Source organism: Lactuca serriola, chromosome 2 (genome assembly GCF_051521515.1).
Source record: "Lactuca serriola cultivar US96UC23 chromosome 2, Lser_US96UC23_V15, whole genome shotgun sequence".
Classification (NCBI taxonomy): domain Eukaryota; kingdom Viridiplantae; phylum Streptophyta; class Magnoliopsida; order Asterales; family Asteraceae; genus Lactuca; species Lactuca serriola.
In genome coordinates this window covers 10,182,639-10,208,824 of record NC_136409.1, presented here as the reverse complement: position 1 = coordinate 10,208,824, position 26,186 = coordinate 10,182,639, and the positions used below count along the sequence as shown (strand labels likewise).

The following is a 26,186-nucleotide window of genomic DNA, read 5'->3' as shown; positions in this document are numbered from 1 at the left end:
ATATGATCATGTTTGCAAAGAAGTCGAAACAGTAGACAATGTAGAACTAAAATTCCGTAAAAAAAAATCCAAACTTGAATTCATTGGTGATCTGCCAGATCATGAATGCTAACCTAATTCTCAAGATTGAAAAGTCAATCATATCATGGATTTGCTTGAACATTTACATTCTCTGTGTCAAAACGAACCATTGAGAAAACAGAAAACCATCTATTGAACAAAAGAAGGTGAAAGAAAGGCAGTTTATATGGCATTTTCAAGTGTTCTACATGCAGAAACAATCATTTTCCAAATAACATTTGGCATAAACAAGACTGCAACAAGATGGAGTTACGAACAAGTAAATTCATATGAACTATAGGGATAATCATGCTTAATTTAGAGTTTACAAAATTGAAAAACTCATAATGTCACAAAAATGAAAAGCTAGAATTTTTCCCCAAAATTAAGTCATGTACTTTAGGGTATATAACTTACGTCTTAGATATAAAACATCACAAAACTACTAAAGTAAGTCAAGTAATTTGGTGTATAAATAAAACTAAACAACGAGGATTAGGTTAACTTACTTGAAACTAGATACTGAAAGACAATATTCAGTAGAGAAAAAGAGATAGGCGAGACAGAGACGTTAGAGAACGAACAAACTCACAGAGTTTGGAGTCTATGGGCTTTGTACAACTTCCCGGAATTGTGGTGAATTGGTCGTATGAAAAAGGTCTTTTGAGTTATTGTTGATGGGCCTATGGACTCTCATCTAAATAAAGGATCGTCATTTGGATCTGCCTCATGTTATTGATATATTTTGGCGAGGAAGAAAAATTAGGTAAGAACAAGACACAAGGCTTGGCTTTTTTTTTTCTCTTGATGGATTTGAGTGATTAGTATTTTTATCATTATTATTATTGATGAAATGTAATTTTAATATATTTTTTTCAGAACAGGGTTGTCCCAAACAATGAAAAACCTGAACGACTGGGCCATATTTCTAAAAGAGCCAAAAATTTTAGCTACATAGCGGTCATTTTATAAATAATAAAAGAGCAAATTATTGAAATTGTCCATGTAGTTTGTCAAAATTGTGTTTTTAGTCCATATCTTATTTTATGCATTCAGAGTATTCCTAGGTTTAGATTTTGTTACGATGTAGGTCCTTACCCGATAAAAAATGTACTTCTAGTTTTCTACCCATAATAGCAACATTCTTATATTTCTTCACCGATAATAGCAATGTATTTTATATATTTTTACCAATAACATGCATATTCCACATACTCCACCTCCATCACTGATACAACCACTCATCACCACCCAACGTTAAAAGCAAATATACCTAACACTTGCAATAAATTAAAATGAGAACAAATATATCAAAATATGAAATTAACACAAATCTGAAAAAATCACCTGATTCTTCAAGCACCATCCTCGTCTATGTTAGAATTAACCCATATCTAGAAGAATCTATTCATTTTTTTGTGACCTCATGTTTTTCCAAATCATGATGTAGTCAAATTTATGGATTTACATACTTACTGAATAAAAAAAAATTGAAAATCAATAGAAAATATAACATCCATTTTGTGAATATGTAACAGTAAACGGGGGTGTAAATATCCTTTTAAAACAGTTGGTTGCATAACAATAACTCTTGTATCTATTGGTAGAATAGTACCATGAAAGGTCGTATTGTTTTGGGAGGAATTGTCGTACTATTAAGGTGTTAGCCTATAGACGATGTTTATCATTATAAAAGTAGAACCTAATGAGGTTTCAATGCATATTTTTATTGATCTTGTAAAATAGTCACTACAATATAGAATGTATGAGCAAAGGAATCCGTTAAAACGGAGTGCGTATGAGAAAATTATACATATTTTGAAATTGAGGATTGAACTAAACTCGAACTAATGAGAGCAAACACTGCCTAAAAGAAATGTTTAGGCAAAATTTGGAAGCACGGCCATGCTTTGGTGTCAAGATGCTAAAAGAGGATATAAATGGGTTTTAAAGAAGTACATCGCTATTCTTGGCATGGTTGGCCAAAATACGGTCATGTTTTGGAAAACTTCGCTCATGCTTTGGGTTCGAACCCTCTACAACATTTATAAGGGGTAAAGGTGGGCTTGGTAGGCCCATTTAACTTTATTATTTCTAAAAATCAGAATTAAGTAAAAGAAATTATAAGATAAATACCATAAGGAATTAAGGATAAAAAATGATTTTATCTGGACCAAAGACCAAAGTTGCTAATTTGACTACACCACACGGACCTCCAGTGCAACAAACAAAAGGTTGAAAGAAAGTTGCCTATTTCTCTTCTCCATATCCAGGGGCCATTTATGTAAGAGTTCTCTAAATTTTAGTTCGGTACATAAGTTCCCACATTTGAACACGACTGTACGTGTACCTGAAAGGTTTGAAGGTAACTTCCAAACTGAAGCAAGAATCGATATGAAGTATCAAGTTAGAGGTTCAATTGGTGAAGAAATCAGCTGGAGGTTGGGGGATCTAGCTTCCACTGCTGACGTAAAAAATCCATAACCCTAAATATTGGTACGCTTATATATCAAATTGGGTCTTTTGTTGAATGAAAAAAGCATGCTCAAAAAACCAGTGTAAGGCACGGTATATCGCATATTTATAGTTACTGATGATAAATGATGATAATTTTGGTTTTACATAAGTTAGGGTTCGTACTTCAACCAAATGTAAGAGTTTTTGTGACTCTATCTATGTATTTGGGGAATCACACTAGCAGCAGGATTGTACTAGTAATTGGTTTGGTAAATATTTGGTTGCAAAGTTGTAAATGCAAAGGTAGGACAATCTTTAATATTGTTTTAAACCGGAAATTGAAGGCATTGATTTTAATTTGAATCTAAATGTTTTCCGAAATAAAATCCTTTAGCTGGTTTCACATTGGGCAGCTTAATTTATCAATGAAATTTATGTGATAAAAAGCCTACTAATTTGACCCCTTAGTAGTCACAGTAAATTAGTGTTTAATTTTTTGAAACATAGTTAGTATATTTTAAAATTTGATATGTTCAATGTACAATAACTTGAAGATGTTTAGTTTTCTTTTTCTCCTGAGCAGAGCAGTGTCATTAACAACAGTATATTTGGGAGTTTAACTGTTTAGTCTCTTAGTTGTATTGTTTAATTAATTGATATATTAAATCTGGAGGTTTTACATTTCTCTCTGATAATTTTTGTTTATATGGATGTAGTTTTTTCTTTAAAAAAATTTGAAGAGGGAAATTGCGTAATTTTATTATTAAATAAGTTCATTAGATCTGTTGGTTCCTTTCCCTCCATATCTTCAATCGTGAAGAAAGTTTTGATGAAAAATTTACTCAAAACTTTCCATGTTTTTCTTTAAAGTATTTTTCTCTAGCCCCTTTACATATTTTGAATAAATATTTTTCTCTAGAGAAGTCTAATTTCTCTTTTGTTCACTTTTTAAAAATTGTAGGATCAGAGTTTTTCATGGTCAAACTTCTTTTTTTTTTTGTTAAAAAAATTGTGTTTATGTCACATATGGCAGTTAAAGTGTTAGCCATTTCCCCATTTTACCAACTAAATTTTTTTATTTTTTTTGGGATACATACTCCATTTAACTTGATGTTTTGCAAGCATCTGTGTCTATCCTTCACATACAAGACATGAATCAATGCATTGTAAAAAAGTGTATCAGGTTCACATCCAAAAGACTTCATTTTTCTAGGTATCCGCAATGCTTCCTCAAATCCCTGAAGTTTTGTCAAGTAACACATAATTATAGTATTAGGAGGGCAATTCTGACCTTTCATGTCGTATAGTAACACATTGACCTTTCATGAATATGTGATAACAGAGAGACTAAACCATACCCTTTCATTTCTTGAATTGTCCATTGTGTTAAATAGGCTTGATATTGTAAGGAGAATTCATTGGTAAGTTTGAATTATTTGAAGAATGGAAAGTACAATGTTATTATTGAGGAATTATTCTTATGAGATTAAACATTACCCTAATCGATAAAAGTCATGTTAATTTTTAGTTAAAATACATCATAGTGGGGTGGAAGTAAGTGGTAATGAAGTAGAGATGGAGCTTTCAGGGTTGAAGCTGTGGGATTTTATAGACAAAGTCAAAGTACGTTGACTTTTTTGATAAAAGTAGTATCCTAAGTTTATTTATATTTGTTTCCTTATGATTGTAAATTTGAGGAAAATCCTAATTAATATTGTTAGGCATAAAGTTTCTTATATAGATTACTGTTATTGTGTTATATTGAATCCGTTTCTATTGCCTAGAATTTGTTGGTTAACCTATTATAGTACTAATTGGATCCATCGCTATAACAGGTATATTTTTCACTAAGAAACAATTTGAAAACTATGTTATAATAAGAAAAAAAATACAATTTTATAATAAGTATAAACTTTCTTATAAAGTACATGGCTCTTGTTATGGTATATTGGGCTTCTAATGGAAGTGTTAAATGAGAAAGCTATTAGGAATTATGTTGTTGGGCCCTAATGTTTAAGTGTTATATTGAATACATTTCTAAGCCCATTCTTTTGGCCCTTGAGATTAAATAATCACCTAGTCCAGGTGACCATTTTTTTTTATTGTTGTCAAAAGCCAAACAATTCTCTATTTTTTCACCTTTGCATTTATATATTTTATGAAGGAGTTTATGTTTAGAAAAAAAAATGATGAGCAATAATTTCAGGTGCTTATTAAAAGGTAAAATCTATTTTTCACGTCATCCTTGCTGCCCATAATCTTATTTTGTGTGCATTAATTCGAGGTCATGCTTTTGAGATGATGGTGATGTGAATTATTGGGTTGGGTTACAAGTTTGGATCATGTTTGCTTCCAACCAAGGACACCTTTCAGAATCAAAGGAGATAAGCTATGAAACATTCCTTTGAAAAATTTGGTTATCGTTTTCTAATAATTAATTCTTTTCCTGTATTTTTCAACCAAAATTGCACGATTGTTTATCATGAGTCTTACACATAATTACAGGATTCATAATACATGTCCTAAATCACATTCGTTGTCCTTTAGTTGAGTCAAAAATGACAGATTACGTCCCTAATTTATTTTTCAACCCCATGTGATTTTAGTTTGCCATGGTTTTTGTCCATGTCGGAGGCAAAAAGACAATTTTACCCTTATTAGATATTTGTATTACTTTTTTTTATTATAAATTTAGTACTATATGGTTGTTAAAATAAACAGGCTCCATCCCCCATTCATCCCCACTTATTTTAATAACCATTTAATATTAAATAAATAGTAAACCTTCCTTGTAAGTTTACTCTTCTTGATTTAATTTTTGTTTATATTGTTTTTATGTGTTAACGGTAAACTCGGAAAAAACCGCCATACCCCCTTATTTGGTATCAGAGCATGGAACGTTCTATGATCTAAAAGATTGAGACAAGCTCGATTTTTTCTGGCAGCATGTTTTGCTTAAGACCATTTTTATATGTCGAGAACTCTCTCAGGTGAAGATTATGAGATTGTTTTATGTTTTAATATAATTTAAGGAGATATGATAGTTTTGTTTGGGTTGTATAATTTTAAGGTTGTGTAACACTAAGATTTTGTAAAAAATATGTTATATCAAGGGATATAAGAAAATCTTAATAAAGAACTAAAGGAATATAAGATTTAGCTAAGGGATAAGAATTTTAATAATCATTGATCCATCAAAAAATTGTCTCGACCTTAAACCATACAATTCAACCAACTTTAAAAAACTAGACTTCTTAAATCTTGAATATAATAAAAGCGTTGATCCTACTAAAAGTCTCTTTGAAAATTATAATTTTTATTGTAGATTTAAAAATAAATATAAACATAGTCTACATACAGAAAATATACACTTAAACGGTATAACAGACTTAATTATTAATCTAGGAGAAAGTTTAGAAAAAGAGTTTAAAAATAATAGAAGTATAATAGAAAAAATAGTTAAAAATACAACTATAAAAACCGAGTTTTTAACTAAATTAGTAGACAACCTAGGATATAATAAAGAACAGAATAATCAAATTATTAAAGAACTAAAAGATATAAAACGATTAATTCCAAGCAAAGAAGAAATTCAGTAATTAAGCTATCAATTAGAAACTAATAAACCTAAAAGAATAGAAATAGAGACAAAACAACTTATAAATAAAATAGAAAATCAATTATTACAATTTGAACCTAAAATAAATACGTAGGAGAAATCTTATAGGTCGTTAAAACTATTGTTGAAAGTTAAAAGTGGAAAACTCTAAAGAATACACTAGAGCTTTAGAAGAAGTTAAAAAATATAAATCAGAAGATAATAAAGAAGAAGTTACAGGATTTACTAGATATTCAGGCACAGGAAAAAATGATAAAACATATCCTATATTACTTAATTTTATAATTAGTTTATTATTACAAATTATTGAAAAACTAAATACATTAATAGAAGTTAGAAATTTTCCCATCATACCTAGTATAGAAAGTGATTTAGACAAAATTATAAACGGAATTAACCAATTAAATATTGAAGACAGTAAAATAATAAGAAAACCTAAACCTTATAAACATTGGCTACCAAGAAAATGAATAATAATAGAAGTTTCTTAAGACGTAGCAGAACATTACAAGACGCTAGAAATTCAACTAGTAATATACAAGATATAATTACAGCGGACACATTTGTAAATAGAATAATTAGAAGAGAATCAGGAGCTAATAGTAATCAACAGATTGTACAATTAGAAGAAGAAATTGATTTAGATAGAAATATAAATTTATATAATCAACATCATCCGGATATATTAAACCCCAGAATATTATATCAAACTGGAATGTTAAATGTTAATACAGTATTAATACGAAGTAGTAGAGAAGAAAGTTTAAGGGTAGTAGATAATACAGTAACAATAGATCTATTTTCTCCAGAAACAATACAAAAGATAAAACAGTCAAAGAAACATTTCGTACATCTAGGATTAGTCATTATAGGAATAAAAGTTTTAGGAAAAAAAATTTAGGAACAAAAATATTAGCGTTATTATTAGATAAATCATGGAAAACAGATTTAAAAAAGACAATAATCTCATGAATGGAGGTAGACTTGAGTCAAAACACTGCACTATTTTATTGTACACCTGGAATATTAAAAGATATAAAAGATTTACATAATATTAAAATAGCATTACAAACTAAAGGATATGAAACCTATGAAGGTAACAATATAGTAATAAGTATAGGAGTTTTAGGAAAAGCAAGTAATAGATCAGGAATGAAATATAAAGTTAATATAGAAGGTATAGTAAATACAATCGCATCAAAATCCATAAAAATGATAGATCCTATAAAAATAGATCCAGAAGATTTAGCAGGATTAGAATGGTCGTTAAATGATTTAAAAGAACAAGAAAATGAAGTATTAATTCCAAAGAAAAGTTATATATATGAAGGAAGTGATGGTATACAAAGTCTTAGATTTTTAAATTTTAAAAAAGAAACAATAAAACAAAGTGACGAAGAAGAGAATACAGAGTATAGCTTTATGAATATAGAATACGATACCGAACCAATATATGATACGGATAATGAAAAAGAAAGCGAACCGATGGAATTAGGATTTAGTGAATTTGAAAAAGAAGAACATATAGATTATGATTTAAGTATTATAGATTATATAGAAGAAGAAACATATAAGCTTCAAAACAGAAGAAATTAATAAAACTATTGAACAAATTATCAATAGAAAATTTACAGAATTAAATATACAAGACGAAGTAGATGATATGATTATAGAATGCATAACTGATTTAGGATTAACATACGAAGAAAGTTATAATAAATTACAAGAATATTATAATTTGCCACTAGTAGAAAATATATTACAAGGAAAGACTATGTTATCAGGTTTTTATAAAAAAGAACAAGTCTTTATGAATAATGGTACATATATGACAAATATTAGAAAAAGACCTAAAATGGAATGGAGTGAACCAGGCACTAGTACAGAAGATAGTATAGGACGAGAAATATGGTCACAGCCAACAGTTACATATACCGGAGAATCTAGTTATAAAGGAAAAGGTAGCCGATTACCAATTGGAAATATATATAGTCGAAGCATGTTATTATTAGAAAAACAAAAACCACAACTTTGGATGGATGAAATTTTGTCATGGGAACAAGTAGTTGTTAGAATGTGGGAAACAAATAAAAAAGATAGTATGGATATGTTTGCTTATTTAGAAACAACATTAGGCCCAATAGCTTTGGGTATCTGGCAAAGTAAAAAAACACAAGATCCAGATGAAATTAATAAATTAAGAGCCTTAGGTGATAACCCATATAATTTTACTAGTCAAATAAGAACATTAATTTTAGAAGTAAACCCTGCAAAAAATAATACATTAATACAAGATACAACTATTAGAAATCTTGAACAATTAAGTATAGCAGATATGAAATATATTAATGAATTCACATTAGATTTTATTAGATTATTATCACAAACTGGGCAAGCAATGGATGATAATTTATGTGATAAATATTTTATAAAACTTCCAGGAGATCTAGGAAGATATATACATGAAACATGGAAACAATATGGAGAACAGAAAAATCTAGGAATAGGACCTAGGATCACATATACATTCACTGTATTAAAAGATAAATGTAAAGAAGTAGCTTTACAAGAACAATTAAAGAAAAATGCTTATGCCTTTTGTAAATCAACAATTTATACACCTCAAGCATATGGACATTATGAAAGAAAAAAGAAATTACGAAAAAGCACATCATATAAAAAAGGAAATAAGCCATACTATAAAAATAAATATGTAAAAAAGCCACAAACAAGAAATTGTAAATGTTTTATTTGTGGTGATATTAAAGATTTAGCTAATAAATGCCCAAACAAAAATAAAAATATAGGAAAAAGTAATTTAATAGAACAAATAGGAGAATATAATATATAACCTCTAAGTTCTGAAAATTTTAATAATGAATCAATATACAGTATATATAGTGATAGCGGTAATGATAAACATTTAACCAAAATAACATATACATATGTAAATACAGAACAGGAAGAATGTCAACATAATTGGATAAACAAACGAGGAAATAGAAAATGTTATAATTGTGGATATTTTAGTATAGAAAAAAGATCACAATGTAATATATGTTTTACATAAATCTGTTACATATGCCTTAAAAAGCTATATAATTTAGAAATAAATAAAGAAAAAACAGAAAAAGAAAATAAATAAGTAAAAATCGGATTACAATCAGAAAAGATAGAAAAATTAGAAATAATAGCTGAATTACATCAATTAAAAATACAAACTTTAGAAAATAGAGTAAATATTTTAGAGGAGGCGTTAGATAAAAAGAAAAAGATCAATATTGAAGAAAACGAAGTAAATGAAATAAATCAAATGTCTCAAATAACAAATGAACATATATTAATACAACTAGATGGATCACCCAACATGATAAACCTACAATGTAGATTATGGTTAGATAATAATAAATTTTTAGATTTAACAGCATTAGTAGATACAGGAGCAACTAAAAGTGTTATATCTTATCATCTAGCACCAAAATCATATCATAAACAGTTATCATATAAATTAATGACAAGAACAATCGAACACAGACTAATAACTATCACACATTACTTAGAACCAACAGGTATTCAATTTCTAGACTTTGCAGGTAACTATAGTATGAAATATGATATCCCACAGGTTAATATCAATCCAGAATATGTAAAATCTAATGATTTTATTCTCGGACTAAATTTTATTTTTGCCTTAAATGGTGCTATCACATTAACACGTAATTTTATCACACTTACTAAACATATATATATATATATATATATATATATATATATATATATATATATATATATATATATATATATATATAGTTTTCCAACACTTAAATATACCAATACATCAGAGTTTGCGCAAAAGCGTGGTGGACAAGGTAAACTAGACTTTTTAAAACATAATCAAATTAAGACAAACATTGAAAATGAAACAATTAAGTTATTAACAGAATTTTTAACACATGAGTTAGAAAAAGGAAAAGATATAACAAAAAGTATGAATCATCCTATAATTTTACACTTGGAGAAAATTGGACTTATAGGAGAAGATATTACAAAATCAAAAGTTAATTATATTTGTAAATTTAAATTAAAAAATCTTGATATTACAATAAGAACAGCAAACATAGAATATAGTCCTTTGGATAAAGAAGAATTTAAAAAACAAATACCAGAAATGATAGAACAGGGATTAATTAGAAAATCGGAAAGTCCACATAGATCAGCAGTTTTTATAGTAAGAAATCATTCTGAAATAAAAAGAGGAAAAGCTCGAATAGTTTATAATTATAAAAGACTAAATGATAATACAGAAGATGATGGTTACAATATCCCTAATAAAGACTCTTTAATAAACTTGATACAAAAGAAAAAAGTTTTTAGCAAGTTTGATTTAAAATCTGGATACAATCAATTACAACTTGATGAAAACTTTAAATCATGGACAACATTTACATGTTCTGAAGGACAATATGAATGGAATGTTTTAAGTTTTGGGCTTAAAAATGCCCCATCTATATTTCAAAGGTTTATGGACAGTATCTTTCTGAAATATGATTTTTGTTTAGTATAGATTGATGATATTTTGGTTGCCAGTGAAACAGTACAAGAACATGAGAAGCATTTACAAAAAATATTTGAAGAAATAAAAAGGAATGATATTGTTATTTCTAAAAGAAAAATGGAATTGTTTAAAAGAAAAATATTGTTTCTTGGTTTAGAAATAGGAAATAGAAAAATTGAATTACAAAGTCATATATCGACAAAAATTTTAGAATTCCTAGAGAAGTTTGAAAATCTAAAACAAATACAAGCTTTTTTAGGATTGGTTAATTATGCGCGAAAGTTTATTCCTAATCTTTCAAAGTTAGTGGGACCATTATATAGTAAAACAACAAAAAAATAGACAAATACATTTTAACCAAGAAGACATTAAATTAGTTAAAGTAATTAAAGAAGAAGTTAAAAATATTAAATCATTAGAATTACCATTAGTTACTGATTACATAATAATAGAAGTTGATGGATGCAAAGAAGGATGGGGAGCCGTTCTCCTTTGTAAATCCGATAAATATAGCCCAAAAGATACAAAAAAAATATGCTTATATGCTAGTGGAAGCTTTAATAAGACAGGAATGAATTAGACTTTTATAGACTACGAAATACAAGCTTTAATAAATGCTTTAGAAAAATTTAAAATATTTTTACATTAAGAATTTACAGTTAGAACAGATTGTGAAGCTATAGTTCGTTTTATTAAAAATGATCAAAGTAAGAAAATAAATAGGACACGATGGATTAATTTACAAAATACAATACAAGAAAGTGGATATAAGATAAATTTTGAGCACATAAAAGGAGAAAATAATGGAATAGCTGATATGCTATCCCGAAATATTAACAAATTATTTTCTGCAGATGGATAGTCGAAACAAAGGAAAGAGCAAATTAATACAACCTACACAGCAAAAAAGGAGTTCCTCTTCTATGAGCATTTCCTCAGAAGAAGATAGAAACACAACATCAACAGAAAAATTATTGGATTCAGCAATAAAAACAGAATATCTACATAAACCCACACAACAGAACTCAACTACTTATATGGAAATAGCGAGTACTACACATAATAATAACCTTTTGCAAGGATCTAGACCACAATCTCAAAACATTCAACATGCACATTATTGGACAGGACCTTCAAAAAATACACAATATACACAGAACAGAAAAGCCGTTATAGCATTTGGTAACTGCACTTTACCAATTTGCTTCGATGAACGTAAAAAGTTTAGGCCCATGATCGGGTTAAACTTGACAGAAGACCAACAATGTTTGCTAGACAACTTATGGCATATTCAGACAGTTCCACAGGCTTCATCATTTAAAGTTCAAATTCTCAATGCTTTAAGTTTTTACTTTAATAAACAATCACTATTGACTCCTGAAAAACAAATAAAAAAGTTTACACATTATGTTGTCATCAGGGGCACTAAAGTTGGGATTTTTAATAATTGGGCAACATTCATAAAATATATACAGTGTCAAAATCCCCTTTACAAGGGATGTTATAGCTTCCAAGAAGCTATGAATATTGCTCGAGAACATTTTGGGTTAAACAGTTTTTTCATAGAACCCGAACAGGTGAAAACATTTTCAGAAATAGCAAAAACTAGTCCAGAGCAAATGATCAAAGCTCAGGAGGAAATTATTGCTAAGTTACAACAACAACTTATCCAATCTGGAAAAGATACACAGCATATACAAAGCCAGATTGAAAACAATATTTTGAAACAAAAAATAAAAATTCTTGAAGCAAAAAATGTACAACTTATACAAAGGAATGAAAAAAAAGACGAGAAATTAAAAACAACAATATACAGAAATTATGTATGCTTTAAAGCTCGCATTTTAGATCTCCCTTGGAGACAAACGTTGAGACCAGTACTTGTTCAGTTCAAAGAATTTGAGCAAATGGTGTCTCAAAAAATTTGTATAGAATTTCCAACAATTCTATATAAATTACAGCAGAAGATTGTACAGATTGTTTTTCAAGAAATCAATTATAAAGGAGTTACAGTAATCCAAAGATTGAATGATGAAGGAGAAGATACTCCCATACTCCTGTTACAGATAAACCTAAAGACTACAGATATGCTAGAAGAACAGATAATTAATTTTTATCACAATGGAATGATAGATTACATAGAATTCTACCTCAATAGCAGCACATAAAGTCTTCTTAATAAATTAGGAGAAAAATTTATTTTAACAGCCGGAAACATCGCCTCTCACAGCATCAGTCCAATTATTGGGTGCAAATTTTTTTCTTCTTTTCCAACAGCAGATGAACATACATATAGACCTGCTAGAAAAAGGATCTTCATCACCCAAAGAACAGTACAACATGGATATCTTAAAAAGTTATCATGCAAACAAGAAATAGATTTTGGGACTCTACAGAATCTTTCGAACGAAGATATATGCACAGCTCAAAAAACACCTTTACTACCTGCAAGCTTTCGTTGGGAAAATTATAAACTCCTAGCAGAAGGACACTACTTACAAATTTGGTCTCATCAAAACTGGCATATGCTCTTGCCATTCAGCGGCGCAAGAGATACACTATTGAGACTAGAAGATATCATGAACAGTGAAGAACAGGTTGACACAGAACCAGGATCACCGGTTTCTATAGATAGTACTCATCAGGATTTTTAGCAAATGATGTTTTTCCAACAAAGGATACAAAGTGATAAGTTTGAACAAATTTAGGGGCCATTTGTGAAAAATGACAAGACATAACAAGTTCAAGGGCCATTTATGATATTATAGTTGTCGTATAGAATTATTATTTCCGACTTTTACAGATGTGCCTTTACTTTATTTGAAGTGTAGTCTTTTCCTACTTTATGTAATTTCATGTTTTGTCTGTCGATATTTTAAGTGTAAATATTACGCTACCCTTTCCTATATAAAGGATTGTAAAATGATTGTAAAAATCATCGAATATTCATACGAATAAAAAATTATGTTGTTATTTCCCTCATGTCTCTCTAAACGCTCTCTTTCCGATTCTCTTAGCCTATCTCTTAAGTTCCTAGTTCTTTCAAGCACTTCATATTATATCCCTTATACATAAAAAAAAAAAAAAGAAGCTGCTGTTGCACATACGACTCTGGTTGCTTCCCTTCTCATAACCTTCCTTGTAAGTTTACTCTTCTTGATTTTAATTTTTGTTCATATTGTTTTTATGGTTTAACGGTAAACCTGGAAAAAACCGCCATACCCCTTTATATATATATATATATATATATATATATATATATATATATATATATATATATATATATATATATATATATATATATATATATATATATATATATATATATATATATATATAAAGACCCTTCTAATGCACACCTGGGAACCTGTAAAGATTTTTTGCAGCCTTATAAATTGCCCCTCTTTATCCCTATAAAATACCCTTTTCAACCAACCTTACTCAATGAAATGAATCTAAGATAAGATGCATGTATTGGCTTTATTATTGATTTCAATCGAATCCCCTTTGGGAAATTGTTTGCTATGCCTATACCAAAAGTAAGGATATCGACAGAGTCTCTCAATGGCATCACTAACAACCGGATTTTAGATATTCATAGGATCTCATAAATAGTTTTTTGAAATCAAAACAATGTTTTCAAATTAGAGTGTGTCATAAAGTCTATTTTACAAAACATTTAGTTATTTTATGATAGCTTAGAAAAAAAAGTTGTTTAGTGATAGTACACATCACGTTTTGGCCGTATTTGTGATTTAAGTTTTTAAAGCAGTGGGATTTTCAAAGCCGGAGTCCTTTCAACTTTTAGAAAAAATAAACTCATATATGATAAACAACTTAAAGTTCAAAGATTTTCACAGAATTATGTACTTCACTAAAATTCTATATAAGTTTAAAAAAATAAACTAATATTAGAAACAACATATATGGTACAATTATTAACAACCCCACACTCCACCTCCCATTTTACTTTATGATACTTTATATCAAACTTTTAGAAAGTTTTTTCCCACTGTCTCAATTTCTCAATAATATTTTTTGGGGATATATTACTAAAATAACCAAAATAGGATTCGTTATCATTGCTTTGAAAATTTGGTTTGACTAGTTTTGCAAATTGCTGATTTTTGGCTAAATTTTAGGTTTCAGTATTGATTCGTGCTCATCAGCCAATTAAGTATGCAAGTGAAACAGGAAAACACTATACTAAACGACAAACATAATACCAAATAGTATCTAAAAACAAATATTTATGCTAAAATTAATTAAGGATTCACAGTCAACAAATATTTTTTACTTAATTGGGAATTTCATAAATACAATTATTATTTTACAGAATACCACCTATTACTTTGCAAATATGAGTTCTGAATCTGCTCCCCAGATGTTCATATACACATGGGGTGCACCAATGTGTTCTCTTTCTTGAAAGGCCAATTACGCTACAGCTACTATATTTCAAATGATTTTTTTATTTAGTAATTGATAAATTTAATATATATATTAGAATTTATTGGATAAAAAACAGTAGGTGTGGACACCTCAAAAGTTAGGTGTGGCCATCTCCAAATTACCATCACACCCCTTCCCCTCACAAAAGCCTTATATAATTTGCTTTTTGTCATATTTGTATCTTTCACAGTTCCTAGTATTATCCTCAAAAAAAAAATTAAATTCTTGTGTTTACAGGGAAGAAGAAAAGAGAAGCATTCACACTCACAGAGGTATTCATTCTCCTTTCTTTACTGATTCACATACACACAATATCTATTCAATGGTTTCGTTAACCCACAATGCCTCTTTAGTTTTCTCCTTTGATTTTGGAAATATTGGTTTGTGTAAGAACAATAACTGATGGAAACCGGAAAGAAACATGCACTCACTAAAAACTTGTATTTCTTCATCAAAATTGGAAAAGGGAGAAAGTTGATTAATCCTTTTGAAAATTTTAATGTAGGTTTTGATTGTTGTAAGTATTTTGGATTCAATTGTTTACGTAGTAATATTTCTGTTATGATTAAATGTTTCGTTTTGAGTTTTGTATTTTTGATTTTATAGAAACAATAAATATGATAAAACGGTTAAAAGGCAAATCTGATGGTGATGAGTGGCTGGACAGGTTTTTAACATAACTGATAACATTAATCGTTATTGATATGAAATATTTTGGATCAAAAGTAAATATGAACTTGACCACTATGAATTAAAGTTAAACTTGAAAAATATTGAATAAGTTAATGATGAAGTGTGTATCTTGCTTTTATATAGATACATTTGTTTTAAGTATATATTGTTTAAGAGACTATTACACAAATTGACTAAAATAGATAAGAGTATGATAACAAATGGGACAAAACTGCAAATATAGTCCCTATGGTATGTATTTTTTTTCAGGAAAAACGTCCAAACCATTAAAGTTTTGGATTGATGGTCTTTTTGAGCATCTTTCATTGCATATTTGGTCCTTAGAAAACTGAAAAGACTAAATCACCCTTTTGATAAATTTTTTTTTGCTTTTTTCTTTTTAATTTAGAATTTTATCAATCTCTCTCTCTCATAAAAGAAAAAAAACCCACCCTCATTTCATCTTTTTGAACTCACATTGATACAAATGTTTGAAGAAGCAATCGATGAAACATAGTTATTAGATTGAGAAATCTGCTTTCAAGACTTGTACTCTGTTTCTCTGGGTTGTTCTTTTCAGCAATAACATAGATCTATTTTGGTTTTGAACTACAAAAAGTACAGAAAAGTAGGATACTTGATACTTGCAAGGATCCATTGCAGAACCAAATGTTTAGGAAGCTATGAACACATTGTATTCTGTTAATCTATATCAATAACATAACAAGAAAAACCCAAAACTGCAAAACAAGAATACCCAACATTTTCAAATTACAGATGACGATAAGAGACAGAGACATGGATTTGGAACAGGATAAGAGATCAAGAGAAATGAAGCACTTCATATTTGATATTAAAGACAGTGTTTGAGATTGAGCGAGAGAGATGAAACTGAACATGCAAATATAAAAAGCACACCCCACCCGGAGTCCTCCACCTCCCCCCGCTTCCTTCCCTACTGATCATCGTCTCTATCGACGTCCTCCCATATCATCTTCTTTTTACCGGCGGCTTCTGCACATTTCAAGAACCCAATGTAAATGAGTCTTGTTGATCATTTAGGAACAAGGGAGATTAAAATACCTCAGAGCAATCCACACACACATATAAGGGAACACACACACACACACACACACATATATATATATATATATATATATATATATATATATATATATATATATATATATATATATATATATCAAGGTTGTGAAAATCGTTCGTCGACTGATGTTAAACGATTAATCAAGGTTGTGTAATTTGCATTATATTTTCATTGCAATCATTCAAGGTTCTTAACCTTCAACCCTTAAGTTGATTTACTTTCAAGATTTTCGGACATTCACAATTATATTCCTCCTACATCATTTCATTTGTAGTGGTAGTATATGAAGCCCATCATGAGGTATTCAACAGAAAGACATGATGTAAAAGGAAGATAATAGTGAAAGTTCAAAGGTTTTGAAAGTAAGTTTATGCTCATCCAGTAAATTTATGGATAGAAGGATCCATAAATTACATGCACGGAAAGGGTGTAACATCCTAAAACAAAAATCACAAAAAATTTAAACTTTTTAAAACAACTCCAAATCATAGAATGTTTACAAAATCATTGTTTTCAAAGTATTGTTCCATACCAGAGTATCCCATAGATCAAAAGTACATAAAGCAGAGGATGTGTACGGTCATTTTTAAAGCCTTTACAGCTCCTTAGTTTGAGTCTGGATTCACACGGATGTTCCTCCAATTTGCTCAAAGCAAGGCTCTGATACCAACTTGTAACATCCCAAAAAAAATCACAAGAAATTTAAACTTTTTAAAACAACCAAAAATCATAGAATGTTTACAAAATCATTGTTTTCAAAGTATTGTTCCATATCAGAGTATCCCATAGATCAAAGGTGAAAGGTACAATAAACAGAGGATGTGTAAATAAATCATTATTTTCAAAGTATTGACACAGACCCTCAACATGTCCTTCAGTGTCTGAATGGTCCGCTCACTCTGGCCATCAGTATGTGGATGATAAGTTGTGCTAAGATGCAGTCTCGTACCCAATTCCTCATGGAACTTCTGCCAAAAAACGATATGTGAACCGAACATCTCGATCCGATACAATGGAGAGAGGAATACCATGTCGAGCGACAATCTGGCGTACATATAAATCGGTCAATTTCTCGGCCAAAGAACTCTCTCGAATTGCTAAGAAGTGAGCACTTTTGTTCAGAAGATCCACAATCACCTAATTCGCCTCGAATCCCTTAGCCGTTCGAGGCAATTTGGTGATGAAATCCACAGTGATCTGTTTCCACTTCCACATGGGAACCTCCAAAAGCTGCAGCTTCCCATATGACCTCTGATGCTCGTTCTTGACCATCCTATAGGTCAAGAACCTCTTGGCATATAAGGTCATCTCTCTCTTCATACACAGTCACCAATTGCTTAATCTCAAATCCCGATATATCTTGGTGGCTCCCGGGTGAATAGAAAAGCGAGACTTATAAGCCTCCTCCAGCACTATCTTCCTAATCCCACTGGAAACTACACCCCAAACCTGACCGCATCGGGTCAAAAACCCCCTCTCTCTTCATACACGGCCACCAATTGCTTAATCTCAAATCCCGATATATCTTGGTGGCTCCTGGGTGAATAGAAAAGCGAGACTTATAAGCCTCCTCCAGCACTATCTTCCTAATCCCACCGGAAACTGCAACCCAAACCTGACCGCATCAGGTCAACAACCTCGACTATCGGTGACAAACTTGTCGAGGTTGCATCTCCCTAACCATATGACGCCTAGCGTTCGAACGTTGGGCGTTCCCATGCAAACGGTTGGCGTTTGCTCGTTGATTACCAACTTCTAAACCAATATCTTAATGGCTTAAGATATCATGTCCAAACTTCAGATCCAATCATAATGGAACGTCTAAATCCATAAAGTTGCAAATTTTTTCGCTCCAAAACTGTTGCATGGAAGATTATGAAGACCCAAGATTGCATTTTTATGATTCTAGACACACTATTATGCTTGAAAGGACAGTCTAAACCTCTGAAGCATTCCAAACTATGAAAGATCAAGTCTTTGGGACCAAAAAGTACACAAACTAGCCCTAAATCAAGATCTAACAAACGAGACATCAAGATTTGAACTTTATACCTCAAAATGATGCTCTAAGATGTCAATAGTCCAGATCCACAAGCTAGAGAGCAACCACTATACTCCAAAGATCTTCCTTCTCTTATCAAGAACACTAAATGATACCAAAAAGATGAACCAGGGCTTCAAACTCTTATACACACTTAGGGTTTTCGAAATGAGGATGGAGGCTGGAGTGGTGAAGGGTTTTGAGGCCATAATGTTCTTTAAATAGGGTATGAACTCTAAAAATTAGGGTTTGGTCTTTGCGTGCAAACGCCTGACGTCCATCATAGAACGTCCAACATTTTATGCCAAACGCCTGGCGTTTGGACCAAAGACTTCATCATCGGGATGTTACAGCTTCATTCTTTCTTACAAAAGAAAGGTGGGTGATGGAAATTCTACGCGCTTCTGGCACGATGTTTGGCTAGGTGACTTACCACTTAATGTTAGATTCGCAAGATTGTTTTGTTTGTAATTTAAACAAAATTGTTGGTGTGAGTGGTATGATGGGTGGAATTGGTCTTGGTCTCGGCCTATACGTGGAGGGGTCAGTAGCCGTCAAGTTGAAGATCTTTTAATGTTGTTGCAAGGCATATGTTTTTCTAATGATCGAGACCATTAGAGATGGTTTTTAGACAAATCTGTTTTTTCTTTATTAAGGAAATCAGGTTGCACATTGACAATTTGACTCTTCCTTATAACATTATGGAAACTAGGTGGTATAAATTCCTTCCTAAGAAGGTTAATATTCTTGTTTGGAGAATTGTACTTAACATGTTCCCTTCTAGATGGAATCTTAGTCGAAAATGTGACGATCTTAACACCCTCATGTGCGTTGTTTGCTTGTTTGTTCTAGAAGAGATAGACCATCATGGACGATGTTTATTATAACATTTCATTTTAGTGTTTTTTGATATATACTTTTTTTTTATGTATAATAAAAATGCATACACTAAAAAATATTGAAGTATCAAAAATAAAAAAATTAAAATCAAAATTAAAAAAATACAAATTAAAATATTTATATAAAATATGTTTTTGTTTTTTTTAAGATAATTAAAGATGTGTTCGGTTCAAAGTTTTTAACGGCTTTTAGTTTTTAATTAAAAAAAAACCTGTTAAGCAACAAGAGATTTTAGCTTTTATTTTAAATAAAACATTCATAATCCAAAAACCACTTCAAATTTCCTTTTCCATCTTTTTAACTTTTGGTTTTTATATGACTTATACCATTAAAAGTTAACTAACTTTTCCTAACAATAAAAATTATATTCTTCAATTTTCAGATGTCATCTATTAGTTAGTTTGACTAAAACACTCTAAAAACATTAGAATTTCTTAAAACTTATATTAAATTTTGATGTGGATATTTTTCATGTTAATTAGTTTCTCCTTTCTTATGTTTGTAACTCGCTTAATATTTTGTACGTGTAATGTTTCTTTTCTCGCGGGCTAGTTCCTTGCTAGTTTTGGCCCTTTTTATATATAATCATTAGCAATTTCAAAAAAAAAAAAGTTTTAAGTAAATGTCAATTATATTCATATTAATTTTTCTATAGTATGAAAAACTAGAGGTAGTTGCGTTTCTTTCTAAATTTATAATTTTTTTAATTGGGTAATTAAATGAAAATTGAAGGTTTATGTATCCACACATAACACATTTACCAATTTGCACTTCTCCCCACTTCCTCGCCACCGCTGTTCATCGACGTCATCGCCAGTCGCACCCTCTTATCCCAAGTTCGGCACTTCATCGCCACTGCCGTTTATCGGCGTCTCTATCTATACGCACCTCCTTCTACTTAGTCGTCTTGACTGAAATTCAACTATTGTTACACTAAATTCAAGGAAACTGCTCTTCCAATTTGGTAGCATTTGACATCATGGATCAACGAACAACTTGGTTAAACTTTAAAGTATTTAACATGAGGGGAGCTGCTCTTCAATTTGGTAAAAGCATTTGACATCAGAGTTCTTATAATATCTATAGTTCTTTTTTTTTTTCCTCGGTTGCAAAGGAATCAACGAACAACCTTATGTTTCAGTCTTGAAATTGATGATTTCTTATTGGGCTTGATTGGTTCGATGCATCTGTTCATTAGATTGTTGGGCTTGCTAAAATAATTTATATTGATTTGCTCTGATTGTGAACCCAGTACTTTCTCCCTGTGGTGCTTTTGCTAAGTACATGTATTCGTTAACCTGAGGCTTGATTATTGTAGATAGTGTGAAATAGATTCTCAATTGGTTCTTTTTTTTATCACTGTCTTTCCCTCCTATTGTTAAAGAAGATGCAAATTCTACAGTCTTGTTGATTTGGTAACATAGTGAAATCAAAATCTGAGTGATTTAATTTGTTAAACTTTTTCTTTCTCATTGATTGATCAAATATAATTGTATCATTATTTATATAAAAAAATGCTATTCAAGTATTTTATAGTTTGTATATTTACAATTACATTTAAGAGAAGTTCTCAAACAAATAATTATTTTCTTTTTCTGCATACTTGTGCATTTGAGGGTGAGGGTATAACAATCATTCACTCTTACTCAAACGGTTCAAGGATTTGGTTGCCAATCGTTATAATCTCTAATTGTATAATATTAAAATAATAGTCTTAGATTTCTGACAATTTAATAAGTTGTAAAGATTGAATATATTGTGTTCAACTTTCGACCTAATTTACCCGTTTATAATTGGGTTAATTGCAAAAAAATACAAGATACTTTCACCATTTATTAATTCATGCAACATGTTCTTTCAGTAGTTTAATGTAACCAACTACATTTTCTACCATATTATGCAACAACCACACGATTATATTACTGTTGTATTTGATGTTTTATATTAAATGATTAAATGTTAAGAAACATTAAGCTTGTTACAGGAGATAGCTGCATAAATTGGTGTGTGTGTGTGTGTGTGTGTGTGTGTATATATATATATATATATATATATATATATATATATATATATATATATATATATATATATATATATATTCTTTGCAATCAGGACTTAACTTTTACCTAAGTTTTAAATTTTAAACCAACCAAAGTTGTTTCTAAATGGATGCAGATTACCACCCCTGCCATCATGTTTAAAATGTCAAAACATTATCTTTAATTCATTTTAGATTATGAGATGGATTATTTTTACATTTTAGATCATCAATATACGCTAACAACCTTTCTCAATAGAATGAATCAAGCATATGCTTGTAATTGCTCAGTCATAGATTTCGAATCAAGTTGCATTGAATTCACTTTCTAATTCGGTCGCTTTTGTATGTGTAGGGGCAACTAAAAGTAAAACTACTGAGCAATGGCGATTGTTGGTTCAATTGTGGACCCAATATTGGGGATTGCTGGTGCCATTATTAACTCAGTTGCTCAGATGGCCTTGGTTCCCGTTACAGACCATGTAGGCTACATGATTTCCTGCAGAAAATATGTGAGGGTCATGCAGATGAAAATGAGAGAGTTGAATACCTCAAGAATCAGTGTAGAGGAACACATTAGCCGGAACACAAGAAATCATCTTCAGATTCCATCTCAAATTAAGGATTGGTTGGACCAAGTAGAAGGGATCAGAGCAAATGTGGCAAACTTTCCGCTTGATGTCATCACTTGTTGTAGTCTCAGGATCAGGCACAAGCTTGGACAGAAAGCCTTCAAGATAACTGAGCAGATTGAAAGTCTAACGAGACAACTCTCCCTGATCAGTTGGACTGATGATCCAGTTCCTCTAGGAAGAGTTGGTTCCATGAATGCATCCACCTCTGCATCATCAAGTGATGATTTCCCATCAAGAGAGAAAACTTTTACACAAGCATTAAAAGCACTCGAACCCAACCAAAAATTCCACATGGTAGCCTTGTGTGGGATGGGTGGAGTGGGGAAGACTAGAATGATGCAAAGGCTGAAGAAGGCTGCTGAAGAAAAGAAATTGTTTAATTATATTGTTGGGGCAGTTATAGGGGAAAAGACGGACCCCTTTGCCATTCAAGAAGCTATAGCAGATTACCTCGGTATACAACTCAATGAAAAAACTAAGCCAGCAAGAGCTGATAAGCTTCGTGAATGGTTCAAAAAGAATTCAGATGGAGGTAAGACTAAGTTCCTCATAGTACTCAGCTCGACGATGTTTGGCAGTTAGTTGATCTTGAAGATATTGGTTTAAGTCCTTTTCCAAATCAAGGTGTCGACTTCAAGGTCTTGTTGACATCACGAGACTCACATGTTTGCACTATGATGGGGGTTGAAGCTAATTCAATTATTAACGTGGGGCTTCTAACTGAAGCAGAAGCTCGAAGTCTGTTCCAGCAATTTGTAGAAACTTCTGAGCCCAAGCTCCAGAAGATAGGAGAGGATATCGTAAGGAAGTGTTGCGGTCTACCTATTGCCATAAAAACCATGGCATGTACTCTTAGAAATAAAAGAAAGGATGCATGGAAGGATGCACTTTTGCGCATAGAGCACTATGACATTCACAGTGTTGCGCCCAAAGTCTTTGAAACGAGCTACCACAATCTCCAAGAAGATGAGACTAAATCCACTTTTTTAATGTGTGGTTTGTTTCCCGAAGACTTTGATATTCCTACCGAGGAGTTGATGAGGTATGGATGGGGCTTGAAGATATTTGATAGACTTTATACGATTAGAGAAGCAAGAAACAGGCTCAACACCTGCATTGAGCGACTGGTGCAGACAAATTTGTTAATTGAAAGTGATGATGTTGGGTGTGTCAAGATGCATGATCTGGTCTGTGCTTTTGTTTTGGGTATGTTTTCTGAAGTCGAGCATGCTTCTATTGTCAACCATGGTAATATGCCCGAGTGGACTGAAAATGATATAACTGACTCTTGCAAAAGAATTTCATTAACATGCAAGAGTATGTCTAAGTTTCCAGGAGATTTCAAGTTTCCAAACCTAATGATTTTGAAACTTATGCATGGGGATAAGTCGCTAAGGTTTCCTCAAGACTTTTATGAAGGAATGGAAAAGCTCCATGTTATATCATACGATAAAATGAAGTACCCATTGCTTCCTTTGGCACCTCGATGCTCCACCAACATTCGGGTGCTTCATCTCACTGAATGTTCATTAAAGATGTTTGATTGCTCTTGTATTGGAAATCTATCGAATCTGGAAGTGCTGAGCTTTGCTAATTCTCGCATCGAATGGTTACCTTCCACAGTCAGAAATTTAAAGAAGCTAAGGTTACTTGATCTGAGATTTGTGATGGTCTCCGTATAGAACAGGGTGTCTTGAAAAGTTTGGTCAAACTTGAAGAATTTTATATTGGAAATGCGTCTGGGTTCACAGATGATAACTGCAATGAGATGGTGGAGCGTTGAAACAGCCTTTCTGCATTAGAATTCGAGTTTTTTAATAACAAAGCTGAACTGAAGAATATGTCATTTGAGAATCTTGAGCGATTCAAGATCTCAGTGGGGTTCTCTTTTGATGGAAATATCAGTATGAGTAGCCACTCATACGAAAAGATGTTGCAATTGGTGACCAACAAAGGTGATGTATTAGACTCTAAACTTAATGGGTTATTTTTGAAAACAGAGGTGCTTTTTTTAAGTGTGCATGGTATGAATGATCTTGAAGATGTTGAGGTGAAGTTGACACATCCTCCTCAGTCATCTTCATTCTGCAATTTAAGAGTCCTTGTCGTTTCAGAGTGTGTAGAGTTGAGATTCCTTTTTAAACTCCATGTTGCAAACACTTTGTCAAATCTTGAGCAAATGGAAGTTTACGAATGCGATAATATGGAAGAACTCATACATACTGGGATTGGGGGTAGTGGAGAAGAGACAATTACATTCCCCAAGCTGAAGTTTTTATCTTTGAGTGGACTACCGAAGCTATCAGGTTTGTGCCATAATGTCAACATAATTGAGCTACCACATCTCGTAGACTTGAAACTTAAGGGCATTCCAGGTTTCACAATCATTTATCCGCAGAACAAGTTGGGAACATCTAGTTTGTTGAAGGAAGAGGTACATATATGTGCTTTATGTTAATACAATTTAAACAATATTTTTAACTAAAAGTTTCATAATATATCTGTAATTTGATTGTATGATGTGTTATTGTTTATATGTGGCTATTAAGGGATGATTATTTTGCAGGTTGTGATTCCTAAGTTGGAGACACTTCAAATTAATGACATGGAGAACTTAGAAGAAATATGGCCTTGTGAACTTAGTGGAGGTGAAAAAGTTAAGTTGAGAGAGATTAAAGTGAGTAACTGTGAGAAGCTTGTGAATCTATTTCCGCACAATCCCATGTCTCTGCTGCATCATCTTGAAGAGCTTAAAGTTAAGAATTGTGGTTCCATTGAATCGTTATTCAACATCCACTTGGATTGTGCTGGTGCAACTGGAGATGAATACAACAACAGTGGTTTAAGAATCATTAAAGTGATCAGTTGTGATAGTCTTGTGAATCTATTCCCATGCAATCCCATGTCTCTGCTGCATCATCTTGAAGAGCTTCAAGTCGAGAATTGTGGTTCCATTGAATCGTTATTCAACATCGACTTGGATTGTGTTGGTGCAATTGGAGAAGAAGACAACAAAAACATCTTAAGAAGCATCAACATGAAGAATTTAGGGAAGCTAAGGGAGGTGTGGAGGATAAAAGGTGAATATAACTCTCGTCCCCTCATCCATGGCTTTCAAGCTATTGAAAGCATAAAGATTGAAAAATGTAAGAGGTTTAGAAATGTATTCACACCTATCATTGCCAATTTTTATCCGGTGGCACTTTTGGAGATTCATATAGAAGATTGCGGAGAAAATCACGAATCAAAAGAGCAGGTAACGCTTTCAATTTCACTTTCATACTTAATTAAGGACTAAGCTCCTGTTTTTTGAATAATAAAGAGGTGGGATGACTAAACTTGGGCATCACAATTGTAACAAAATGTTACAAATCATGAACGTACAAACCATTTCTTGAATTAAGGTTTGCAATACAAGTCATTTACAAATATGGCTTAATCTTTTTTATATTTATGTATCAACAGGATTTTTCATTGGAGATCATTATTATAATAGTAAGTTTAAAGCAATTTAAATTAGAACTAATTTTTCATCATCTAACTTTAGCTAGTAAATCGTTATAAATGTAAGTAGTTACTTTTTAGTGAAAAAAGCTACGGATTTAATAAGTTAACAACTTAAATGTCATTTCCTAACCAAAAAACTATTTGG

General features: G+C 31.3%; 1 protein-coding gene, 1 long non-coding RNA gene and 1 pseudogene across 3 annotated transcripts; all 3 read left to right on the top strand.

Moving 5' to 3' along the window:
• The first annotated feature begins 2,270 nt into the window (after window positions 1-2,270).
• LOC145085962 (uncharacterized) lies at window positions 2,271-4,315 on the top strand. Its single transcript, XR_013700254.1, has 2 exons — window positions 2,271-2,556; window positions 4,046-4,315. It is a non-coding gene; the product is annotated as an uncharacterized LOC145085962 (long non-coding RNA).
• Window positions 4,316-15,318: 11,003 nt separating this feature from the next.
• LOC145085965 (disease resistance protein UNI-like) lies at window positions 15,319-26,050 on the top strand (annotated as a pseudogene). Its single transcript, XR_013700255.1, has 3 exons — window positions 15,319-15,415; window positions 22,255-24,968; window positions 25,101-26,050. The product of XR_013700255.1 is annotated as a disease resistance protein UNI-like (transcript).
• LOC145089012 (uncharacterized) lies at window positions 24,375-26,098 on the top strand. Its single transcript, XM_079027516.1, has 3 exons — window positions 24,375-24,968; window positions 25,101-25,790; window positions 26,000-26,098. The coding sequence occupies exons 1-3, from the start codon at window positions 24,375-24,377 to the stop codon at window positions 26,096-26,098; spliced, it is 1,383 nt and encodes a 460-aa protein (XP_078883642.1).
• The last annotated feature ends 88 nt before the right edge of the window (window positions 26,099-26,186 follow it).